We start from the raw sequence: 17,032 nt of genomic DNA on the forward strand, positions 1-17,032 counted from the left end.
TTTGACCCCTCCCCCCCAAAAGCAAGGTACTGAGTGTCCCAGCCAAGCACTTGGTATCTGTAGGACTTCACTCTCCTAAGGTTAAGGACCCAGGGCTTCTCTGGGGTGATATTTGTATAGCGGGAGCTGCTTTCAGGGTGCTGGCACAGAGCTGAGAAAGCGAGTCTGGATTCCCACTGATTGTGTTCCCTTGGGCCGCAAGGTTTGCTTTGCCTATTGCAAAAGAAAGAGCTGGAGGCAATGTCCTTTCCAGTTCTGGCATCCTGGGACATCATGACCTCAAGTAGGTGGTCCCTCCCTACCATCTGCTACAATGTCCAGTACAGTGGCTGCATACTGTTGTTTGTATGCGTATAAAGATTAAAGTTACACAAAATGTCACACTGGCCACATTTCAAGGGCTGAGTAGCCACATGAGGCTAGTGGGCCCTGCAAGAGACACCAGCATAGAAACTGGACCAGAAAACCCGGGTGCTAAACAGCGAGAACCAAAAGGCCTCGTGGTGGAGAGGTTCCTGAGTAGGTCGGAGGGACAACTTGGGGACACAGAAACACATCTATTTTGTAGGCATTTTTCAAATAGGGCAGTGTGAGGTAATAAGAAATGAGGTCCTGAGGCAAGCCCAAGTCTCTCTATGCTAGAGAGCTGGCAGCTAACTGGTCTTACTCTGGAAGTGACCAGAGGAACATATGACTAAGGGAGGGGCTTTCCAAGGGCTGGCCTGGCCTCTTTCCATGTGTCTTCTCTGTACAGTAAGTCTGCCAGGGGACTTATCCCTTCCCCTTGTCATGCTACATACACATAGATCCCTAGGTTGTACTATGGCCTTTGATCACCTCTTTGCTCAACAAAACACTGAGATCTGGGCACCTGTGCGACCACTATCTATGCCCAGTCAGCCTTGCAGGACAGGGAGGAAGACTTAAGGATTATTTAGTGAGCCAAACTCAGTCTTGCTCAAAGTCCTGGCTTACAGTGTGCTTGTGCACTCATAAAAGTACCCTGGAACGTTCAGAGTCCAGTCTGCCTATGGGACACTTACCCTGAACCATCACCATGCTGCTCTCCATCGAAGGTGTGTGTGTGTGTGGGGGGGGTGCTGAATGATGCCTAGAAGGCCTTAGAAATGCAACCCAACCTTTCCCAAGAGATTTAATGGCAAGCCAAAGCTCACACTATAGGAGCATCCAATCTCCACGTTCCAGGATGAGGTTGGGACAAAGACAAGCTCTTCCCGCCTTAGCCCCAGCCCTTTAGCCTAGACTACCGGGAAAAGAGCTCTTTAGCTGTGGGCTCCAATGGGAAACTGGTCAACCAGTACTAAGATACTGGAGCAGGGATCTGGGGCGGGGCCTGGGGAGGCTCCGCCCTTTGCGTCATTAAGGCGGGGCATTCCCCACCCAGAGCTCCAGGTAGCCTTAGAGCCAACAGCGGGAGATGGCGGGCTGCACTCGCCCGGAGGCGGGGGCGGGGCAGGCAAGGGGCGTTACTGCGACCCATGATGTCACTGTCGCGGCGGACCTTGGCGATCCCCGGCCAGCTGTGTTGCTCGGTTGCATCGCTGGAGATCGGAACAGGCAGCTCGCTCATGAGTCATGGACTTCCCCTGGCCCCTCCTCGACCACTCCCACTCTCTCTCAGGGCCCCCCCGTAGGGGCTAACGCGGGCGCGGCGGCTCCGAGGGGGTGGGGCTGCTGGGAATGGCTGTGCCCCCTTCAGCTCCAGTGCCGTGCTCGCCCTTTTACCTGCGGAGGCAGGAGCCTTGCCCGCAGTGCTCATGGAGCATGGAGGAGAAGGCGGTGGCCAGCGCCGGCTGCTGGGAGCCTCCAGGGCCCCCGAGGGCCGCCGTCCCGTGCTTCGGCGTCACGGTGGACCAGGACGACATCCTCTCTGGTGCCCTGCGCCTCATTCGGGAGCTGCGGCCGCACTGGAAGCCCGAACAAGTTCGGACCAAGGTAGCCGAGAGGGCGTGAGGCCGGGGATGGGGCGCTGCCCGGGCTGCAGAGGGGCTGCGTGGACGCCCGTCAGTGCATCCTCCAAGTGCGGGTTCCAGGGTTTTGCGGCTGTTGCGCAGGAGAGGTTTTGGACCGTGGTTTGAATATGTGTGTAGCTCTCCATTTCTCTTTGATCCCTATGCAAAGCTGGGCTCACGCTTCCCTGGACCCTCCCCATTCGCCTGCTCCTGAGGTTCCCAAAGCATGCCGCCGGAGGTCCACCTGCCCACTGTCAGCGTGCTGCGCGTGCAGCCCCACCCCCTGTCGCTGCGTGCTTGTCCCCTAGTTGCTCAGAAGTGCTACCCAGCCACTCTGACAACCAGAGAAGCACGAACTTTTAAGGAAACCTCCCCCTACACCCATGCTGTTCCTTCGCCCTAACGTGAGATCCAAGCCTCGGGGATCTGAGCATTCCTTATGGCCCCAGGAGCCAGTCCTGTGCAATTCAGAATTCCAGCTAAGCCCTGAGACCTTCTTCACGTGGCCTGAGGCTAGCTCTGAGCAACGCCCCTTTTGACCCCCACCCCATTTTCTTCCCACCTCAGCTGAATACTTTGTCCCCCCACACACACCTGTGGGCAGAACTGCCCACTGCTTACTCCCTCCCTAGCTGTCCTGCATTCTCTTAAAAACCTACCCAGCCCTACACCCCTGGCAGCCTGCTGCGGAGGGTTCGGCCCGTGTCATAGGCCTTCTGAGTATGGAACAGGCAGCTCTTAGGAGAATCTGGGCTGAATGTGGTAACATTTTCAGAAGACCTGATCAGGAACAGACGGTAAAGGCATCAAGCCGATTTGAGATTAAACTCAGCACTGCATAGCAGATGCTAATCTGGACCCCCACTAGGCCTGTCTTCTCACCTAGAAAGGGTGGGTTCAGGTAGCCCCTGAAGTCCCATCCAGCTCTGCCCCGTGGCGCCCATAAACCTTTAGTTCAGGGTTCCTCCCTCCTTATCACCCTGCCCAGAGAGTCTGGGCTCCCACTCATGTTGTCTCCTGTTCCTCCTGGTGTGGAATTCAGAGATTCAAGGACCTCTGGCTACCAAAGCCCTGGGAAGAGTGCCAACTTCAGTACCCTCCTTGTCTCTCTGCCACTGGATAGAGCAGGAGATACAGCTCTGAGAGCCCTTGCCTGCCTTAATGAGAGGCAGCTGGTCAGGGTGTCTGTCTGGGCAACATCCAGCCCTCCCTGGCTACATTCTCATCTGCAGTGGGGTTCTTTCAGGGCCAGGATGGAGAAAGGAGGGGAGGGCCTCTCTCCACTGCCTAGTGCAGACGTGGCCACTGTGCTAGATAGCATGGCCTGGAGGCGCAGCTAGGCTGAGTGAGTGTGCCTGGACTCAGTGTGGCCCCTCCTTCCCACCCACCACCATGAGTGTCCCTTTATTCCAAGGCACAGTTTAGTACTAGCTGGTGTGGGGTTGTGTTCAGCATTCCAGTGAACGCATTCTGTTTTGACTGAAGCTCTGGGAAGAGAGCAGAGGACCATGCCGCACCCTCCCACCCATGGCTGTCCTCTCCCCATGCTAGCGCTTCAAAGACGGCATCACCAACAAGCTATTGGCCTGCTATGTGGAGGAGGACATGCGGGACTGCGTGTTGGTCCGGGTGTATGGGGAGCGCACGGAGTTGCTGGTGGACCGGGAAAATGAGGTCAGAAACTTCCAACTGCTGCGAGCACACGGCTGCGCCCCCAAACTCTACTGTACCTTTCAGAACGGGCTGTGCTACGAGTATGTGCAGGGTGTGGCCCTGGGACCAGAACACATCCGAGAGCCCCAGCTCTTCAGGTGAGGAGGGAACAGGGCATTATACATCATTTTCTCAGAGGCTGTGGTTTTGATGGTCTTGGCTGTGAACAATGAAGAAAGAGTCATAAGGCCCGCCATTGCATTGAAAATATTTGTTAATATATACTACTCAGAGGCTACACCATCCTATAGGCTTACAGGGGTATCCACTAGGGGGTTGAGTTCCAGGGGAACACAGCAGAGACCAGATTGTTACCGCACCCCACCCCACCCCATTTCTCAAACCTCTGTCCATCTGTCTGCCGTGGAAATGTTCAGAAGCCCCAGGAATGACAGTCCGAGGCAAATTCTGAAGGTACACAGGCTCTCTAGCCTGCCTGTCTTTCTTTTTTATTTGTTTTATGTTTATTGGAGTCAGAGCCTTCCAATGTAGCAATGGCTGTCCTGGAATTTGATATGTAGACCAGGTTGGCTTTAAACTCTAAGAGACCCACTTGCTTCTGCCTCCCAAATGCTGGGATTAAAGGTGTATGCCACCTTGACCAGCTTCCCTCCCATCTTTTGCAAAGACAGAAAAGTGTGAAGACCAACGAGCCTACGCAGGATGAACGAACTCAACTTTAGCAGGCTGGACTAGCCTCTCCTCCCCCATAGCTGAGGGCCCTTTGGGTTCCCTGACAATGAACATCCAGGTCTGAAGCACTGCTGAAGCCTTCATGCAGAAGGCCCACAAGGACTACGGCCTAGTCCCAGTAAAGCCCTGGATATGTAGCACCTAGGAACTGTGTTTAACCTTCAAGCCCTGTGGATACGACTCTAGAGCAGAGAGCATACCTACCACTCTCAATGCTCTGACTGAGGTTGGGCAGGGGTCAAGCAATATCCTCTTCTCCCCCCAACCCCTCAGAGTCATGAACGATGTGGATAAAGGCCATCAGACTATCATCGTGAGGCCCGAGGTTTACTCCCGATGCTGGAGACAGCAGTGCAGGGTCTGTCTAGGGGCTTTGCTTGGCATATGCTGTGCCCAACTCACAAGGAAGGAAACTTTTCTGGCATACTGAGGGCAGTAATGCCCACCTATGGGTAGGCTTAGCCTCTTCTGTGCTGCCCACCAGTCAACCCACGAAAGTCCATTTGACTCTCTTTGCATACGTGGCTGGCCCTCCAGCCTTCAGTGCTGCCTCAAAGACTGCTGGGGCCCCAGGACAGTGTATTTGAGTTCTGTGTTACAGCTGTGTGTCCGGTAGAGGGTGTGAAGGGCGTGCCCACCTATGCAGGGGTCACTGGAGTTCAAACTGAGCATACCAACCTGGAGAAGTGAGGTCAAAGCAGAGTATGGGGGACCCTGCCCTGCTGCCCCACCCCCACCCCATGGCTCCTCCCTTAGTCTTGCGTAAATAAGCTCAAATATTGGCAGGTCCTCACCACTCCTAAGTCTCTCTCCGCCTCTCTGAACCTCAGGCCATCACTCACTCTTTTTCTGGAAACAATTACTACTGTCAGGAAAATTGAAGGGGGATTTAGGTGCTGTAATAAGAAGTTGGTGTCTGGGGGAGAGCCAGAAATTGGGGTGAGTGTGGGAGGTAGGCCTTTCCTTGGTGGCTTTCCCAGGATGGAGCTTTTCCCATCCTGTCATGGTGACAGGGTATCTGAAGGAACGCCCACCCCCACCCCCACCCTCCCTATCCCTTGAGCCCACCCCAGACTGGTGTGCTGAGGCTCTGCAGCTTAAAAATGCTGACTACTGAAGTGACTTCCGTCCGCTCTTCACACCACAAGCTCTATTGACATTCAAGGAACTGCTCCATTCGCAGAAGGAAGACTAGGGCGGGGCCTCAGGTCTGTGTCTGCTTTTCACAGACCTTTAGTGGGCTCTCACCTTCTCCAAGACCTCTGACCTCCCGTGCACCTACTCAGCCAGGGGTCAGTCCTCCACCCTCCAGGAAGTGGGAGGCTTGGGGAGGAGCCTGAACTTGCCACCGTCCTGCTATTTGTAGGCTAGTCCCTTCCCAGGCCTGGCAAGGGGGGAGGTGTCCTCTGGACAGCTCTGTAACAAGGTTTCAAACAAGCAGCGCCTTTGTTGTTCTTCCCAGGGATTATTATTCCAGCAACAGGCAGAGGCAAGGGAAGCTCAGAAGCTTGGAAGCTGGAGGGTTGGCAGGCAGTTAGGGCTGGACTGCAGAAGGGAGGGCCGGCAGAGACCAGCTGGGACCCCACCCTCCCTCCATGCCGACCTCCACACTGGCCTTGGCGCTCGGTTCTTATCAAGGTCCTTCCCTCCTCAGTAGCCAGGCCTCTGCTCATCTCTGCTCGCTCCTCCCTGCTACCCACTCCTCCTCCAGGACCTTGGATAATGTCTGTGGGAGAACTGGAAAATAGAAGGCTGGTTTGTTTTGCGTCCTTGGTGCCTGTCCACCATTATCACCTCCCGGTGATGTCAGAAGGGCTGCCCTGGGCTAGCCTCCCCATCGTGGCCAGACTGATAATGATATTTCCTCTTTCCCTAGCATCAACACCCACAGAGCTCTTCATAGAATGGGACCCACTGCCACCTCTCCTGGGAGGAGGAGGAAGGCTCCTGCCCTTATGCCTGGTTACCCCTGTGTTCTGGGAGGGAGAGGTAGCTGCTATAGGAAGGCTGAGAAGAGCCAAGCTACTGGCCTGGGGCAAATGGTCCTCTGATTTTCTCTGGCCGAGCTCTGGGACTACAAAAGCAGCAATGGCTAAAGGTCTTACTGCATTTTTCTGCCTTCTGCTGAAACAGGCTTTGGGAGACCAAGGGCTCCTGGGACCTGTAATGACCTCACCTGTGGCCTTCTGGCTAGTGCCCAGAAGAACCTTCCAGACCTTTTCTGGTCAGGAGGGGCGGAGCCAGAGGACAAGCCCTGTACTGACTCTCTGTTCCTCCCTTTTCTGTCGTAGGTTGATCGCCTTAGAAATGGCTAAGATTCACACCATCCACGCCAATGGCAGCCTGCCTAAGCCCACGCTCTGGCATAAGATGCATCGTTATTTCACGCTGGTCAAGGATGAGATCAGTCCCAGGTATAGAGATCTGAGAGGGCTCAAGGCTGCCACTGCCTCTGCCCGCCCCCTACGCTTGGCTCCCGCCCACTCTTAGAGGAGGCCCAGGGATGCAGTTGCCTGTGAGGAGGAGTTTCTCCCGAGCAGCTTCTCTCCTGAGCCACAGGCCCTGCAGAGGGAGGCCATTGGCTGCATCCCAGCAACAGGGATCTGCAGGTTTGCATACTAGCATCTATTTCTCTTTGACTTTTCTGCCTGTGTCAGGCAGGGATTAGGACAACTCCCCTTTTTTTTCTTAGACTAGTATTGCTTGAGAAAGCTTTGCTCCCCTGTCAGGCTGTCAGTGTAGGCTTTAGGCTCACACATCAGGACTTCTGTCTTGGGAACCATGGGAGGGTGGAGCCTCTGGGAACCTGAGGTCCTGAGCTCAGTGGGATCCTAAGGAGAAAACACCAAGCCCTTGGGGATGTCAAGGTCTCCTGAGTGCCTGGACTCCTCTTGTGCCTGTGTAGCTTTGGAAACCATGTCCCCCACATCCACTGATTCTTGAAATGCTCCTTCTAGGGACAGAGGTTTCCCTCCCATCCAAGCAAAACAGGGTCTCCCAACTCCTCCCCTTAATTCCCACTTTTTGAGACAGTATAGGCCCCTCTGGCCTGGAACTTGCTATGTAGACCAAGCTAGCATTGAACTAACAGAGATCTGCCTGCCTCTGTCTCCTAAGAGCTGGGATTAAAGATGTGTGTTATCATATCTAGTAAGCATCACCTTTTAAAATGTATTTGAATGAATGTCCTTGATTGACGGATAATTATGCATACAATGATAAGATCAGGATGACACGTGCCTTCAAGTGATTGTCACTTCTTTGTGCTGGACACTCAAAGTCCTCTCCTGGCAGTTTTTGAAATATACTGTTAATTTGAATGCCACTTCTGCTGAAGTGTCAAAGGAGTGGAGTGGTAAGAAGGAGGTCTGAGAGAAAGGACTCTCATTCCCTCCTCTGAGACGGCCGTCACGAACTCTGACCCCATTGTGCATCTCTTGCACACACCCATGACTCTATACACCCAGTGATTGTTCTCTCAGTGCCCTGCATGGCACTAGCCTGTCCTCTGTCTGACCATGTTCACATCCTGGGACAAGGACTTCTGTGTCTCTGAAAACTAGAGTGTAGTATGTCCCTCCAGCCAGTGCCATTATTTGACAGATGGAGACAGGACTTGCTAGTCACTAGGTGTGGGGCTGGCACTCAGACATGCTTGGACATTACAGGTTCCCTTGACTGCTGTCCTGTGATGCTTTGGTGACTAATCTTATCAGGAAGAGAGAGGCCCTTCATGAAGAGCTGACCAACTTCCTCATTCATTCATTCATTCATTCATTCATTCATTCGTCAGGCCCTGCCTTACTCAGTCCTTCATTTCACAAACATTGATTAACTGGGATTAAAATGGTAGAAAACTGAAGGCGATTGTGATACAGGCCCTGCCCGTGAGGAGTTTAGAAACCGGCTGTGTAAACAGAACATGTCTGTACTAGGCACAAAAGACAGCAGGGTGTGTCATACATAAGCAGGGATAGGAAGGGGCAGCAAAAGTCACCTTGGCAGAGGCAGCAGGGCAAGATGAGAGGGGCTGCTCTGGTTCAGAAGACAGACCTCCCCGAGGCTGCCAAGTAGGTGGGTATGGCTGGAACAGACGATCAGGAGGCTGCTCGAGGGGGAATCCGGAGCTTGAGGGAAGGCAGCTTGGGTAGCAGGCTAAGGAGCCAGGGCAGAAGGGGACAAGCCTCAGGAAACCAGGAAGGTGTGTTGGGTTTTTGTTTGTTAGAGACAGAGTCTATTGCATGTAGCCCACACTGGCCTCAAACTCAGGTAGCCCAGGCTAACCTGTCTTAAACTCACAATCCTACCGCCCTGGTCTCCCAAATGCTAGGATTACAAGTGAGTGCCCCATGCTATTACCACGACTATGAAGGTATCTGAGTCAGAGCTATGGTTTAGGAAGGGATCTTTTGGGCATAAGGATATCTCTGGTGAAGGAACTGGCTGTGCGTTTGAGGTAGGGAGATAAGCTGCAGGGCAGGTTCTAGGACCAGGAGACCCAAGCTAGGAGAGCAAGATCCTCCATAGAGTGCTTGCTGAATGTGCTTGGCCAGTCCAGGTTAGGGAAGGCTCTTATTGGACCCAGGACTGCATGTAGGTGGTCCCCTCGAAACATGGAACACATATGGGCAACATCACTTGGAACAGCTTGATGGATGGATGGGAATAGAAGACAATGTCAGAGAGTGCAGAAAATGATTGGTGGCAATAGTGGTCATTTGGCCCTGGGTGGGCATTGGGGGCTGGTAACTACCTTAGGGACACAACGGGGGGGGGGATACTGATGGATGGGCCGATGGGAGGGCAAAGACAGAGAGCTAGGAGACTGAAGCAGTAGAGAATTGGTCCCTTAGAGGAGAACAAACTTTTGCCTCTCCAGTGGGAACTGGCTGGAGATGGCCAAGCAAGCAGCAGTCCCTCCTCAGGCAGGAGGCCCAGGCCTTCCAGGGACCCCAGCCCCTCATCCCTTCCTCTGTTTCTGGGTGGCCGTGATGGCTACCCCGCTGCCATCAGAGGTGAGGGAACTTGGTGCTATTTAGACAGCAAAGCTGGCAGAGGTCCATGTGTTCTGGGAGGGACACCATGCAGTCAAAGGGGCCCCTGGAGAAAGGCTTGGATTGTTCTCACAACAAATATCACAGTGGCCTTGGTGTGGCCAGGGTAGGGTCAGACTGAGGGCAGAGATTGGGAGCGGGCATCCAAATGTCACAGACTGATTTTCAGACTGAGACCTGGGCAAACCAAAGGAAGTCTCCTCAGCCCTTGTCTTGAGATAGCCCCAGAGTAAGAAAGAAGTCTTAAAGTAGCTGTTCAGGGAGGGCTACGGCTGAGGGTGGAGCTTGGCCTTCCCTCTGTCTGTGTCTGCCTTCTCAGAGACCGAAGGAACAGATCAAGGTACACAACCCTGTGGTGAGGACCCATGGGAGGCTGGGAACCCAGGTGGGCTGCGGTGTTGGGTCCGATTGTGCCCAAGCTACGGAGCATCTGCATGGTGCTTCTCTTCCTTCTGGAGCCTTCGTTTCCCAGTGATGCCAAGTAAAAGACCTAAGACCCCTCTGGCTTTGGCTTCCCTCTTCTACAGGGGACACGGGGACATCTCAGTTCTGTCCAGTGGAGAGATGAATTAGGGCCCATCTCATTATTGTCTTCCCCTGCTATCCCAGGCCCAGCACCCCTCTCCCATGGATAGCTCTGACTTTGGAAAGACTGTGCTGTTTGGCTTTTTCAGTGTACACAGACCTGTGTGTCCGAAAGGCCAAAGCTCAGAGCCCCTGAGTACAGTGTGCCCTCGCCCAGCGTCTGCATTGACCTATGACAAATCATTCCCCGGGGTGCTTGGCAGACAACACTACTTTGGTGTGACATGGGGGTGGATGGATGTAGCCTCGTGCATTTTTGCTCAGCCTTTAATCTGGTCTAGCAGGAGCCGGGGACAGGAAGCACTCATAACCCAAGCTGATAGGATTTAGTTGCTGGGAGTGATGGAACAAGGCTCTCACACCGGGTGTGTTGGGGGAGGGGAATGGGTGCTTTTGCTTCTCTGACAGTGCACAGTGTATAGCTCACCTTCTTTCAGGTCTGTGAGATGACTGCTTAGACACAAATCTATGACGTCGTCGGCTGCTGTGTCTAAGGGGCCACACCAGGGCACGTGTCTCTGCCATTTCTCCAGTCCATCCGGGGATTCTGTTATTGATGAGTCTCGTCTTACGGAGGCACAACCTCTCTTGCGGGGTTTCCAGCACCCTTGGCCACTTCTGTTCCCCTTCTCACCATTATTCCCATGGGCCCCACTCTCGCTCCCTCTGGAGCCTCTATGGCCTCTTGACATTTGTTGTCACCTCTCCTATCTTTTCCTGAGTCCCCCTTCCTCACCCTTCCCCTTTCACAACATAGCAGGGGTGCCATTTAGTCAGTAACTTTCATCTTCTGCCAGCTACTTTTATGACCAGGTTTTAATCTGCTCCTCAATGTAACCATGGGAACCAGAAGGACAGGGCACACTTACGTGTGACAAAAGCGGGGGCTTTGCTGGACTGGCCTTTTGTCTGAGGTCTCCATCGATCATAAAGGAATGGTCTGGCTAGTTTAAGGCTTGCCTTTTTGAGCACTCTGCAACGTGCAACCTTTTCCCCCACTGTCCAGCCTTTCTGCAGATGTCCCCAAAGTGGAGGTGTTGGAACAGGAGCTGGCCTGGTTGAAGGAACACCTGTCCCAGTTGGATTCCCCTGTGGTGTTCTGTCACAATGATCTACTCTGCAAGAATATCATCTATGACAGTGACAAAGGTACAGCCCTTCACGCCCCTCAGATGCAGAGGGCACAAGCAGTTGGTTGGTCTGCCGATTTCTAGGAGAGAAGGGTTTTGACTTTCGTTTTTCATGGAGGACACGGGTATGCCTTATGTTGATCTTAGTTTGTGAGAAAGAAGAGGAAAGGAACAGAAAAGTCCCACTTAGAAAAACACATTCTAAGAGAAAACATAAAATCTTAGCTAGGAAGCTCTTTAGCATCAGGACACCCAAGCCATGAGTCCTGGTGATTTTATGGCCTTTTGAGAATATCATGGCTGCTCTGAGGCTTGAGCAGGCGTGGGGAGTGAGAAAGAGAAGAGAGAGGGAGATCACCCGCCTTTCACTGTTGCTGAGAATGCAGCCCCCTGGAAATAAAGGTGTCCCTCATTAGATGAGGCAGATTGGTTGGGGACATCTAAGTATGCCAACATGCATGTGTGCCCAAGTCTCCAAAAAAATTTGCAGAGTGGAACTAGACAGGGAGAGTCCTTGACTCCCATGCCTGAGACCCAGAACCTTGTCCCCCTTGCCCCTGAAAGCAAGTGAAAATAAATAGTATTCACATGTGACTTCCATAGAGCATCCTCTGGTACCTTCTGGTTACCTTCCGTACCCAACACAGTAGAAATATGAACTAAATAGTTTTGTTGAGGATGTTGTCTTAGGAATAGCAAAGGGCAAAAGTCTGTACATGTTTAGTGCACATGGATTTTTAATGTAGAATTTTATGTGTAGGACTATTTTGCCTGCATGTATGCCTGTGTGCCACATTGACACACAGATGACAGATGAGGGTGATGGGTCCCATGGCCCTGAGGTTATGATTGGCTGTAAGCCACTGTGTGGGTGCTAGGGATCAAACTTCAGATCCTCTGCAAGAGAGCCCATGCTCTTTTTTTTTTTTTTTTAATTATATGTAAGTACACTGTAGCTGTCTTCAGACACTCTAGAAAAGGGAGTCATATCTCATTAGAGATGGTTGTGAGCCACCATGTGGTTGCTGGGATTTGAACTCCAGACCTTTGGAAGAGCAGTCGGGTGCTCTTACCCACTGAGCCATCTCACCAGCCCCGAGCCCATGCTCTTAAGCTCGGAGCGTGGGTCTCGGTCCCTCGGATTCAATTTTGAAGATTTCCAAGTCTCTAGTTAGATGAATTCATGGATGTAGGACCCACAGACATGGTGGCCAGAGATACTTGTTTTGCTTCTGATTCTTAGCTATGCTGTGGACAGGTGCCATTAGATGGGGAACCTGAGGACCCAGTTGAGCTGGAGAGGGCTGGAGCTATGGGGAGGACAGGTGGGCAGATGGGAGCAGCCTGAACGGATGCCATAGATATCAGGGAGGGTCAGAGGGTGTCTTGTGGAGGTCTGGAAGACTGATCATGCCCCGTTTCCAGATCTGGGACCAGTTCTCATCATTTCTCCTCTTCCCCACAGACCTCGTGTGCTTCATTGACTATGAATATGCAGGGTACAACTACCAGGCGTTTGACATTGGCAACCATTTCAATGAGTTTGCAGGTAGGGGGGATTGCTCTGACCTCAGTGCCCTCCTTATGACGGGGTGCCAGCTCTGTGGGGAGGACCACACACGGTTCTAGACTTGAGAGTTGGGCACAGCCTGCTTTTAAAGAGCAACGGACTTCACAGAAGGGAACTCCCTGCCCAGAGTTGACCTCTGCCAGCCTGTGGGGCAGTTTTGTACAAATGAAGAAAATGCATTCACTGTGGGGTTCCCAGGAGCTGCTCAGCCTGATGTGTCAGGATAAGAAAGACCCCCTTCCAAACTGGGCTCAGGAGCACTGACCTGTACTCTCAGCTATTTGGAAGGAGGCAGGAGGGCCCTAGCTTAAGGCCTGTCTACTTAGTGAGACCACTATCTTAAAATTACAGATAGTTATGAATATATTTCAGTGGTAGAGCACTTGCCTGGGATGTACAGGAAACTGAATTCAATATCCAGTAAAAAAAAAAAAAAAGGGTAGGAAGGAAGAGAAGAGAAGAGAAGAGAAGAGAAGAGAAGAGAAGAGAAGAGAAGAGAAGAGAAGAGAAGAGAAGAGAAGGGGGAAGGGGAAGGGGAAGAGGAAGAGGAAGAGGAAAGAAAAAGGAAAGAAAGAAAAAAGGAAGGAAGGAAGACCCCTTTCTCAAGACAGGCAGAGCCTCACAAACTTGGCTAGCACTCTGTCATGCTAAGCACAACTTGTTCAATCGCCCATGAAGGCCTGGAATGTAGATATGTGACCAAATCATCTGTAAGTAGTTGTTTTCATGGCGTCCTGAAGCGAATGACCTAGGCAGAGCTAGCTAGAAGCGTTTCTGCAACTTGATTTCCTAAGTTTCAATCCCGGTTTGGTTGTTACTAGTGGTGGGGTCGAGGTCACTGCCTCTGTGGCTCTAAGTGGGGGTGGTGTCATACCTATGTCACACCATTTCGCTAACACACACAAGGCTGGGTGTGGTGATGCATGCCTTCAATCCTGGCACTCTGGAGGCAGAAAGAGGCGGACAGATCTTTTGTGAACTTGAAGCCAACCTGGTCTAAATAGTAAGTTCCCGAACAGCCAGGACTATAGAGAGAGACCCTATCTCAGAGAGAGAGAAAAAAAGTCTCTGCCCTCTCCGCCAGACTTCATAACCGTACCATAAAGAGACGGCAGTCTAAGATCGATCCACGGAAGGGCACCAGGGCAATGTTTTCCAGCTTGAGGACTTGTTCAAAAACAGTTTGATAGGACCATGGAGTCAACTCCTCAATGGCCTTGGACACAGTTGGAGGGCCATCTGCAGGCTGGCATGTGGGCTTGTCAGGGTGACATGCTGGCCTAGGGCTTAGGAAAGCTGAGGTGCCACCCTCAACTGTGAAGCCATCCTTTGGCCACTCCCCTAACCACCCCAACCCACCCCAGGTTGATTGATGGATCATATCTCTTTTAGAACCTTCAGGGACCAGGCACATGCCCAGCTCTCTGGGGCACTCAGAGGGAGGGGTATGGGCCTCAGCTGAGCTGTGATGAGCTAAGGGGAAGGGCATATGCCTGGCCGTGCTCAGCTGCCAAGAGGCCTCTGCAGAGGCATGAGTCCTGATCCGGTGCACAGAGCAAAGTTCAGCTGGAGCTTATCCAAAGTGGGCGGACTGTAACCTTTAGGAGCTGGCAAACACACTCTGGGCAATAGGAAGATACAGGTCCAATCCAGCCCCGCCTCCAACTGGCTGTGTGTGCTGGGCCTTCTCATGTGCAAGGGGATGTACCACCCACAGACTTGGAACTCAGAAACTGTGTCTAAGGAACAAGTGGGAAGAGGTGTAGAAGAGAACGGAGAGACCCCGGAGGGAGACGGTGGCCCGGCTCTGCTCCCGCCTTAAACTACCTCATTCCTCTTCCTGGCCTCCCCTGTGCAGAGCACATGCTTGGGAAGCAACTTGAGGACACTTAGGTCAGGGAAGGATGCAAACAAGGCTGTCAGTTGTGGGGAGCAATGGAGGTGGGACACTTCCCTGGGAAATGCCAGTAAAAGCAGTGGCAGGCATTTAACAGTGGTAGCTCAGTCCTAAGACTTCCTGTGAAGCTTCACTTTATAGAAAGGCAGACATGACATATGGTGGCACTGCCTTGGGATCCCACCCCATACAGGGCAGGACCTGGCCCTTGACCCTTCAGCCTGCCTCATTCCTCAGCTATAGGTAAATGGTACCCAGCTGGGAAGAGGAGACCCCTCCACCCGTTAGGTTATCCTCACACAGCTCCTCCTCAGGCCAGCCCACAGCTCAACAGAGGAGACTCCTGGGCGCAAACGTGAGGGGAGCTTTTCTAGCAACTTCTGTCTCCCCTGCTCCTTAGGTGTGAATGAGGTTGATTACAGCCGGTATCCAGCTCGGGAGACCCAGGTGCAGTGGCTGCGTTATTATCTTGAGGCGCAGAAGGGGACAGCTGCATCCCCCAGGGAGGTGGAGCGGCTTTATGCACAAGTCAACAAATTCGCTCTGGTGAGTGCTGGGACCCGACATAGCCTCCCACCCAGAGCCCAGGGTCAGTTGTTCTTAGTTAGAGCATCTACTGCAGTGATGATACACCATGACCAAAGCAACTTGGGTGGGAAAGGGTTTATTTTGCCTTACAGCTTGAAGTCTGTCATTCAGGGAAGTCAAGGTGGGAACCTGGCAGCAGGAACTGATGTAAAGGCTAGGAGGAGTGCTGTTGACTGGCTTGCTCCCCGTGGCTTGTTCAGTCTGCTCTCTCATGCCATCCAGGGCCTCCAGCCTAGGGAGTAGCACTGCCCACAGTGGACTGGGCCCTCCCAAATCACTCTTGAAAACGTCTTACAGACTGGCCTACAGGCCAATCTGGTGGAGGTATTTTCTCAATTTAGGTTCCCTCTTCCTAAATGACTCTAGCTTGTGTTAAGTTGACATAAAATGTTGAGGCACCCCAGTTGAGGACTGTACTCTACATAGAAAAGGTCAGAAAACAGCCATCGCAGGTATCCCCTCAATGCTCCTGCTGCCCCTGCCAGCTAGCCTGGGCACTCACCTCTCTAGAGTAATTCCAAGAAAGACCTTGGCTTTCTCATTCGGCAAATCTGTTTGGATGGACAGTTCTCTCTGCTAGCTAACCTTAGCATTTTAGGCTGCAATAGGACCCTTCTTTTAACCACTACCTAGCTCATAACTCACCAGCCTTGCCTCCAGGCTCCTCCCACCAGCACTGCATTCAAATGGTAATGCCACTTCTCCAAGGAAAATGGTTCCTGCCAGGTGCCCACCCGTGTGTGTCTAGGGAAATAGCAACATGCAGTGAGACAAGCCAGCCACTCCAGGTTTCACAGTTCATCAGTGCTTAGAAAAATCCACCATTTCTGTGATCGATTGGCTGTCCTGGTTCACACTAGCCCAAACCCTCTTCCTCCCTTGTTGCACCCTAAGAACAAATCTCAACTTTTATACGAAAATTGCCCCATTTCTACCTGGCTCACCTATGCCCCTTCTAAGCCATGGGAAGGGAAGTAGAGGGAACCCTTTGTAGCAACTGTGTGGACAAAGCTTGGGGTGGAATGGGAGAAGCCCTAAGGGTACGCCCCCGTGCCTGGGAGGGGGATAGTGTTGTAGCTTTGAGAGATAACTGGGAATCATAGCTTTCTCACTCTTTGAGCCTGGGGTGGAGGTAGGCAGGCTGGAGGACTCCACCTTTTGCTTACCTGGATCTGGGTAGAACTGGCTCTGCTTGCCGTTTACAAGTAGGCAGTAAGCCCCCCCAAGTGCTGTCCAGTGGTCCAGCCTCCACGTCTTCCCACACCAGCCGGTGTTTAGCTCTGCAAGATCCCCACAGTGGCTGTGTCCCTCTCGCTGAGGGTTATGACAGGCGTGGCCTTGTAGGGCTGACCCTCTCTGGCCTGTTTACAGGCCTCTCATTTCTTCTGGGCACTCTGGGCGCTCATACAGAACCAGTATTCCACCATCAGCTTTGACTTCCTCAGGTGCGTATGGGGAGCGTGGGAAGATGTGTGGTGGGCGGTGAGAGGGGAGAGCCTTGACCACCACATGACCAAAGCTAGTCAGAACAGACCGTCAGTGTCCTTCCAGTGTGCAGCTGATCCATCCCCAGCAAGGGCTGCCCAGGAGCCCCACCAAACCTAGTGAAGGTGTTCCTATCCACCACTAAACCTCTTCCAGCAGTTCTCAGCCTGTGGGCTATGACCCCTTTGGCAAACCTGTCTCCAAAAATATTTACATTGTGATTCATAACAACAGCAAAATTGCAGTTAGTTGTGAAGTAGCAATGAAAATAATTTGCCGGGCAGTGGTGGCGCACGCCTTTAATCCCAGCACTTGGGAGGCAGAGGCAGGCGGATTTCTGAGTT

The 17,032-nt window shown here is 52.7% G+C and overlaps 1 protein-coding gene across 3 annotated transcripts in view; it reads left to right on the forward strand.

Annotated features, from left to right (window-relative positions):
* Window positions 1-1,509: 1,509 nt before the first annotated feature.
* Etnk2 (ethanolamine kinase 2) overlaps window positions 1,510-17,032 on the forward strand; it is a 17,037-nt gene continuing 1,514 nt past the window's right edge. The window contains exons 1-7 of one of the 3 annotated variants that reach the window (XM_021167169.1): window positions 1,510-1,956; window positions 3,525-3,784; window positions 6,671-6,793; window positions 11,025-11,167; window positions 12,614-12,697; window positions 15,016-15,161; window positions 16,575-16,648. In XM_021167169.1, coding sequence (XP_021022828.1) covers window positions 1,702-1,956; window positions 3,525-3,784; window positions 6,671-6,793; window positions 11,025-11,167; window positions 12,614-12,697; window positions 15,016-15,161; window positions 16,575-16,648 — 1,085 coding nt within the window. In that variant the 5' untranslated portion in view covers window positions 1,510-1,701. Of the gene's footprint in view, window positions 1,957-3,524; window positions 3,785-5,228; window positions 5,319-5,847; window positions 6,018-6,670; window positions 6,794-11,024; window positions 11,168-12,613; window positions 12,698-15,015; window positions 15,162-16,574; window positions 16,649-17,032 lie in introns of those variants that run through there. The other 2 variants (XM_021167253.2, XM_021167341.2) reach the window with 2 other exon arrangements.

The sequence above is a fragment of the Mus caroli genome, chromosome 1, assembly GCF_900094665.2.
Source record: "Mus caroli chromosome 1, CAROLI_EIJ_v1.1, whole genome shotgun sequence".
In the NCBI taxonomy this organism is placed as follows: domain Eukaryota; kingdom Metazoa; phylum Chordata; class Mammalia; order Rodentia; family Muridae; genus Mus; species Mus caroli.